Raw genomic sequence first — 8,552 nt, 5'->3', positions numbered from 1 at the left:
GCAGGAGCTGGTTGATGCTAAGGTAGATACTACTTAAGCCATAGCAAAATGGACAAAGCAGTATACCGATGAGGCTTATGAATGGATTAAGAAAAGGAGGATAACCGTCTCAGACACTCCAAAGAAGCCTGACTACAAAAAGCTAGAACAGCAGATTAGTGCTCTTAAACCACTGATCACATCAGCAGATAACCCTATCCTTGTGATAAACCAAGAAAAAGGGAAATTGTTGACCAGAGCAGATGAAAAGGAAAAGGAAAAGGAAGCTGAATACTTTGAAGAAGCCATCAAGAAAATGGCCTTAGATAAAGACAGATCAGCAAAGCTTCAAGACCTTGCCAAAAAGGTTCTGAACAAACCATCATCACCAAACAACTCAGCAGAAATGTCAGACATTGAGCCAGATCAACAAAAGATACAAGAGCAGATTGAAAAAGAGACTGCAGAAGATATAGCTGCAGCAAATGATGTCATCGAAATGGCCTTCAAAAAAATGTCTGCTGAAAGTTCACAACTTTTCTCAAGGCCAATATCTCCAATCTCATCTGTGAATAAATCTCTCCCAAGAAACCCATTGGATTCAAAATACTAAAGTGGATGTCTGATCAAAAGACCCATGTATTAACCTTGCTCAGATCCAATGGTGAAGTGAAGTACATATCAAGGAAACAAGCAGTAAGCCTTGGTGTTGAAGATCTATAAGATCTCCTTGAACTTTCACTATGCAGGGATGAAGATGACTCAAGTTCCAAGGACTTTGAAGCAGATTTTAAAAGACAAGTAAGGGAACTTTTGATGAGAAATAAAAATCCAGAATAATGAAGGGTTTTGGCATTATCTGTTCCAGGGGGAGATTGTTGGGATTGAACCCTACCAGAGGAACAGATAATGAAAGCCAAAACCGGATCACTACAGTGGATTTGTCATAAGCAGCTGTCTACATTAAGCTTTCCCCTTGACAGTGACTCCAACATCTGATATGCTCCAAGTACTGCCTTATCAACAACTGCTGATCCTCAATCTACTGTTAAGCCAAAGCACTGATGAAGTTTAAAGGCTGAAGCTCAATCTACTGACGGAATCCAAGCACTGCTGAAGAATTAAAGCACTGCTTATTCAAGGTCTGATCATCCTTTGAAGAAAACACTGTTGCTCAAACAACAGTGGTTGACTACATCAGTGGAATGAAGAATCAGTGTTTATACATCAGTGGTTAGAATGCAATCAGTGTCTGTATGGTCAGTTGTTATAAAACAGTAGATAGAGTTTGTTAGTTTGTTAGATGTCACTTTCATGGTGACGTCAGCTGAGATGCCACAGTGGTTTAGTTTGCCTATAAATGGAGCGGTACTATGTACTGTTACATTTGATTGACAGAGTGGGTTTTTCTCCTCTAGTCTAATCCTTTCATCTTGTGCAATCAACCTTGGAGCATCAGGCTGAGGGGGAGTTTAATTTTTGTAAGCATGCTTTGTAATCTTTTGATTGACTTTGTAATCTTTCGACTAATGCAAATCATGTGTTTATCAAATCTATTTCTCTCATTGATTGCGTTTACAAAGTTTGTTATTCATTTCCGCTGCACTTGATGTTTAAATCATGCAAACAAGCACAATCATGACAGCCTCAGATCCCAACATAAGACAAGCATTAGCTCAGGTAAATACTCTTAACCTATTTTCCCTATACGGGCTTGGGATACAGTAAATTATTACCGCTTGGTCGGGTATGGGATCATATGCCGGATTGTGGCTACAAAATCTTCATAACCCGTTTTAATACGTTTTGACTGATAACTTAAACATTGGGGGTTAACACGACTGTGTCCTGGATATCCATGGCTCATTAAATTAATAATGGCCACGACTGAGCACGGGGTGTAGGCATACACCCATCAGATGCTAATGCTTTATATAAAATGTTTCTTACCCGTTGATCAGGGGATACCCCTTTGTGGGTTTAAGTGGTGAGTCGATTAATCATGTCTCGGTGTTTAGTACTGGGCCCCATATGTATTGACAGACATATAAAACTGTATACAAGATCATTTTGAATTGTCCCAAGTTATTAAAAGATTTTCATGTGCCTTGTGCACTTAAATCAATCTTGAAATATTTTCAAAACGTGTCAGTTGATTATATTTACGAGTGAAAACTGTCGTATTTTCAAAAGATTAAGAGCATGTTTGGCTAAGCTTTTCCAGCCCAACTTATGACTTATTGACTTAATCAAAAAGCTAAAAAAGAGTTTTAGTGTTTGGCAAACCTAAAAGTTCTTTTCAAAATGACTTTTAAGAAGGAGAAAAAGTCATCAAAAAGTCATTTTTGAGAAGTTAGGATGTTGTGACTTTTTTAACCAACTTATTGACTTATTAGCTTTTAGTCCTTTTACATCAATAAGATAAGCCAAACACTTTTTAAAAAACAAATTGTTGACTTATTGGTTTTTCCCACCCTATAAGCTAATCCAAACACTTTTTTAAAAACTCATTTTCAAAAAGTAATAAGTCAATAAGTTCTTTTCACAAAAAGTCCTTTTTAGGTAAAATAAGCTTAGCCAAACATGCACTAAGTTACAGGTACAAATACGTAAATAGGCTGGAAGCTGCTCGGTAATGCTAGAAGAGGAATTTGCAACTCCTTTTCATAAGCCTATTAGTCTGTTGATTTCATCTTTTGTACATTTTATGATCCGCCTGTGGATTCTTATTATTACGAGCCGTCTGTATTTATTATTTTGAACTTTGGACAATTGGTTTGTAATAATAATTTTACTCCAAGGCTTCCGCTGTGCTATCTGTGAATATTGACTATGACGATACCAATCTTACGTCACGATACTCCTCACCGGGTTTGTGGTTGAAATATCGGGGTGGGACAGGTTGGTATCAGAGCCAACATTTGAGTGAATTAAACACTAGCCTTTTGTATTTAATCTCAAATGACACAGTAGCATATTCTTTAGACTTTCTGAGTCTAGGCAAATAACATAGGATTAATCCTTATATTTATTAAGTTTATATATATTGTTTTCTTTGATTTTTGACTGGTTGCTTATTTGATAATGCCGCCAAGGCGTAGGGGAATGGGACGAGGCAAAGGTCCTATGCGAGGAGAACCTTCAAGTCAAGAAGGACCCTCACTTGCTAATGTATGAGAGATAATATAACCAGAGGACTAATAGTGTAACAACAAAACTTTTCGAGTGAATTTCAAGGATTGTCCTTTATCTTTATACCCATTTTCAGGCGCTGTCCTTTATGTTTAAAATTGACGAGTTTTGTCCTTTATGTTTTCATATCATACACGTTTTGTCCTTTAGGCCTAACCTAGTTAGTTTTTTTAGTTAAATTTGGTCATGTGCTTTGCACATGAAGGCATTTTTGTCAATTCAAAGGTTGCAGAAGCTTTGATCTGTAAATCTGCCGTTGAATTTACCTTTGAATTGACAAAAATGCCTTCATGTGCAAAGCACATGACCAAATTTAACTAAAAAACAAACTGAGTTAGGCCTAAAGGACGAAACGTGTATGATATGAAAACATAAAGGACAAAACTCGTCAATTTTGAACATAAAGGACAACGCCTGAAAATGGGTATAAAGATAAAGGACAACTCTTAAATTTCACTCAAACTTTTCAGGAGTGAAATGCATAAACATACAAAGGTGAAGAACTTGATTGATTCTTTCCACTTCATCGTCTCTATACACACACCGCCTGATTTCGTATAATCGCCCACTCCGTCGACATTGGTCTTCGACGAATCATTCACTTCATCGTACTGGTTCAACTCTGCAGGTATCTTTTTATTATCCTCTTTCTATGTTTCTTTGAAATTAACCTAGGGTTTCTATACTGCATGACTCTTTGTTTATGAATTTTTGGTTCCAATTGAGACAGTGGTGTGATTCGATTAGCAATCTCGTATTTGGCTGTAAATATGTTATGTGAAGTTCGTTCGAACCACTAGGTAGGGTTTCACACTGCCTCACTTATTCATCAATCTAGTATGGAATGCTGAATATATTCAGTTTTTCTTTATGGCTATATTCACTGTAAATTTGGGGTTTTGTTTACTTTTTTTAAATCTGGAATATTATTAACTATTAGTTTTGGGGTTTGGATGAAGAACCTTGTTGATTAATTTGTGTTTGCTTCAATATCGGATTATTGAGTTGATAGTAATGGGGTTTGGATGAATAGCTTTGTTGATTAATTTGTGTTTGTTTGAATATTGGATTGAATTGATTAATAGTTTGCTGATTGAAGATTTATAATATTTGAAAGTTTTTTGTTTGTTTAATATCGGATGAAAGAGTTTGCTGTCTGTTTGACGTCTTCACATGGATTGAATATTGTTTGCTATTTGTTCATCATAATTTTTAAAGTCTTTACATGAATTAAATAGTTGATAATATTGTATGATGAATTTTTAAAGTCTTCCCATGCGTACTACTCTTTTATTCTAATAAAGAAACATCACCGAAAAGTTATTTGTGTGTTTTGTTAGGTTGGATAAAAACGGTTGAATAACATTAGGACCTAACCTGAACAAACTAGAACTGGTAAAACATGTGAGGTGGGTAGCGGGTCAAAACGGGTTATAGTAAACTGAGGTGGGTAGCAGGTCAAAACGGGTTATAGTGAATTGAGTTGGGTAGTGGGTCAACGGGTCTAGTGAATTGAGTTGGGTAGCGGGTCAAAACGTGTCTAGTGAATTGCTCACCAACACTTTTTGGTTCATCTCTTTTAGATAATTGAGGTATTAACTATTAATCTTGATTACAAAAGCTATTATGTTATTGAAATAATGATCTGGTTCTTAAATAAATGGTTGGGTTTTACATATTTAGTAGTGATAACTTTGCATTATGAGTTAACAGTATTCTATCACACCATTATATCTAAATATGCCACTTGTTTTTGGTGAAAAAATTAGAAGTTTTTGTGGTAATCGATTTTTTTTTTGGTTTTTGAATTGTTCAAAGAAATGACACCAAACAGATACATTTCATTAATCAAAATAGTTCAGAAGGGTAAAATAGTCATTCTGCAGTCATTCAGATGTCAAACCAAACAGCACTTAGTGGCTCAACACTTACTGGTTCAGAGTCTCTTACCTAGTCAGACCTCTTACTGATTCAGCACTTACTGGCACACAGATGTTGCCAAACAGCCCCTCAAGAGTTTATGGTTTCTATATAGATTATTGTGTTGATCAAAAAAAGAAATGTGAATTAGTGTGCAATAAAGCAGTCTTTCTTTTTTGATTAAGTTGTATGTCGATGAATTTGTGGTTTTCTTAAGAATTGATGTATGCTGCAAATTTCTCGAATTTTTAGGGCTCGTATTTTAGGACTATGACAATGTGACCAGCAAATAATTTTATAAGCAATATTCACAAATTTGGACGCTGTTTTTCGTAGGCATTGTAATCTAACATTTTAACTACACTTAAGGAACCGGTTTGTTGACCCTCAAGGCATAACCTTTTAACAACATCCATTAAATTTTGGAAGAAGGAAAGAACTAGTTGTAGATGTGCAGAACTTTGCTTATAGGCGGTTGATAGTGTCGCTGAATAGTGTGAATCAGAGAAAGACCTCCGGTTCGGTCAGCAATATTGCTGAATAGTAAAAGATTAAAAACTTCTAGTCACTACTGACTAAGTAATGTGCTAAATGGGTTAAAACATTAAAGTTAGTTCTTCGTTTCTTTTTCTGGGTTATGCGGTCTGCAAATTGATTAACATTCGTTTAGATATAGTGGTGTATGGTCAAAACAATTATTTTATGCCAAAGCTGTTATAGGAGTTACATGATGCTCCTTTTATTGGGTGTGCATTAGCAAATATTGTTTGAATCAGTATACTAGTTTCATTCATCTTTTATCCTAGTTACTCTTCTGAAACAATTACAGTATACTAGCATCATGATCTGGGAATGTTTTTCATGGATTTCGTGATTTGACTTTTCTTTATGACGACTTCTTGATATCTTGATTTGGTCCCGTTTATAGGGGTTTCACTTCAATTATTGTCTTTGTTATGAGTTCCATATATATTTTATTTCTAACCTGCTTTTAATCATCATTATCTGGGTATGTGTCTGGCCTTTCTGGTTTGATTGTGAATGCCATGATACCCATTGCTAGATTGTTGAAGAAACGTAGATTCTCTGTGAATATTCTAATTTGTTCTGGTCTATGAAAACAGATTGTTGTCACCTACATTTTGTAAATTCAGGAGTTAGTTTAAGCTTTAGGCTGGACTTCATTTTATCAAGCCATAATACTATAATAGTTAAACATTGTTTTAGTAGATATAATAGAAAAAAAAAAAGATGATGTTTTTACATTAAACAGTGAAGCTTAGAATTCAAATTATAGCAAACAATAGTGTTGAGTGTAACATAAATTGATTGCGGCAGTCCCATTTTATAGAAATTCTATGACACCCACACCCAACTGAACGAACTCTGCATAAACGCATTAGTGGATTTTAGCCGCTCAACTGTAAAGAATGTTGTTTTCAAACAGGTGGTAATTTCATCCTTTCTAAATTTAATTTCTCTACAGGTTTTGAGTTGCATAACAGGCAAGAATGAATTTTGCAGCTTCATTGTGTAGGAGATTGTCCGTTAGTGACTTAGTTACAAGAATTCCCGTCTACACTTCCGCAAGCGGTACACAGAACGATTTCCATTCATCTCATTATACTTCTCGTAATTCATTTTTTTAATCAAATCTCAGAGGTGTCTGGAGATGGCTTAAGCATGGTGTTCAGACGCTGGGCCACCAAGAAAACTGCAGGGTCCACCAAGAACGGGCGCGACTCAAAACCCAAGAATCTTGGCGTGAAGAAGTTCGGCGGTGAGGTGAGACCCGTTTAAACCCGTGCACACCCTAACACTACCTCCTTTTTAGCAATACTTGACATATTATAGTCGCGTGTTGTTGATACAGAGAGTGATACCGGGGAATATTATTGTACGACAAAGAGGCACTCGTTTCCACCCGGGAGATTACGTTGGAATGGGTAAAGATCACACACTCTATGCTTTAAAAGAAGGGTGTGTCAAGTTTGAGCGTCACAAGCTGAGCGGGCGCAAGTGGGTCCATGTCGAACCTAAAGAGGGCCATGTTCTTCATCCGATTTACTTGAAACCGAACGCAGCCGAGTCAAAGACGACAGCTTAGGTGGGACTTTCTTGTTGAAACATTTTCCAGTTTCATATTGTTGACAAAACTAGATAAAAGTGTTAGCAGGATGGGCCTTGTAGGCTTTTCAAAAACTTTTTTATGAATTTGTTGAAATTTGTGTCGTGCTATCTTTAGACTAGTTTGGTTTTACGTACAAGCATCCGTATTCATGGTCAATTGTATGTACGGATCCCGAACAACTATGTTTGTCTTTTTCACATATGCTTAAATTAGATAAGAATGGATAAGGATTTGCTTGTTCGAGTAGAAACTGACGCCATGATCAAACTGTTGTTTATTGTTTGTTTGTTTGCGCGTGTGTTTTTTTTTTTTTTTTTAACTTGAAATTGTTGAAAAGCTTATTTGATGAACTTATAATATATCAAATCGTTTGGTTCGGTGCTCGATCGAAGAATGTTTGGAATTTGCTTGTTCGATTCTGCTTGATTGAAAAAGGCGCTCTGAAACGAATCGAGCATGAGCAAAGGCCCGCTCAGTTCGGTTCGACTCGGTTGGCTCGAATTAATTTTTAATATATTATGTGCTTGTTAATAAAATAACTAGAGACGCATATTAATAATGTTTGGTTCAAGAACTAACTAGAGTCCATTTAATTATAGAATTGAAGGTCGATACCAATAGTCCATTGTCCAATAATCTAGAGTAATTGAGTCAAAATGTCAAAATACCGAAATGTGAAGCGTTGATGGATACTCAAATGTCAACCTGCCTAATTAAAACCCCGCATCAACCATCATTATTCGAATTTTTCGTCACCAAGACGTCAACTCCTTAAGGTTTTGCGTCAATCGGCTCATTGGATTTCAAACTTCTCATAGATCAAAGGTCCGCTTCAATTGATTGACGATTCATCTTTCCGCTCAAATGATCTTGTAGAAACACTTGAGTGTTCTTTCTATTCCTTGTTATTTCGTAAATTTATACTTGTGTTCTTATTAGACGAAACCTTAGGGACGAAAACTGCACTTTACTCTAAAACTAACAACCCCATCGTCACTTTTCCATTTGTTATGCAACGTTCGATACTCGCTTGACGTTCGTTCGAATAATACTCGGATCGAAAGACGCTCGTTCGACTTTGGCTCGGTTGAAAAAATGTTTGGTTCGATTCGGTTCGGTTTGTAAACGAACGGAACACGAGCAAAGGTCCGATCGGTTCGTGAACAACCCTAGTCTTTGTCTCTCTAGAAGCATCATCTCTATTCCTCAAGAGATAGAGGTAAGGTTTGCCTACATCTCACATTTCTCAAACGCTATCAATAGCTATGTTATTTGTGGGATTTACTGGGTATGATCATTGTAAATCATTTTGAAATTTGATATGTGACTG

The 8,552-nt window shown here is 36.2% G+C and overlaps 1 protein-coding gene across 1 annotated transcript; it reads left to right on the top strand.

The window, feature by feature from the left end:
* The first annotated feature begins 3,629 nt into the window (after nucleotides 1–3,629).
* LOC110872686 (50S ribosomal protein L27) lies at nucleotides 3,630–7,472 on the top strand. Its single transcript, XM_022121545.2, has 4 exons — nucleotides 3,630–3,799; nucleotides 6,578–6,684; nucleotides 6,752–6,876; nucleotides 6,965–7,472. The coding sequence occupies exons 2-4, from the start codon at nucleotides 6,603–6,605 to the stop codon at nucleotides 7,196–7,198; spliced, it is 441 nt and encodes a 146-aa protein (XP_021977237.1). The 5' UTR covers nucleotides 3,630–3,799; nucleotides 6,578–6,602; the 3' UTR covers nucleotides 7,199–7,472.
* Nucleotides 7,473–8,552: the final 1,080 nt, after the last annotated feature.

The sequence above is a fragment of the Helianthus annuus genome, chromosome 8, assembly GCF_002127325.2.
Source record: "Helianthus annuus cultivar XRQ/B chromosome 8, HanXRQr2.0-SUNRISE, whole genome shotgun sequence".
NCBI lineage: Eukaryota > Viridiplantae > Streptophyta > Magnoliopsida > Asterales > Asteraceae > Helianthus > Helianthus annuus.
Note: the sequence above shows the minus strand (reverse complement) of the source record. Positions and strands in the feature narration are given on the sequence as shown.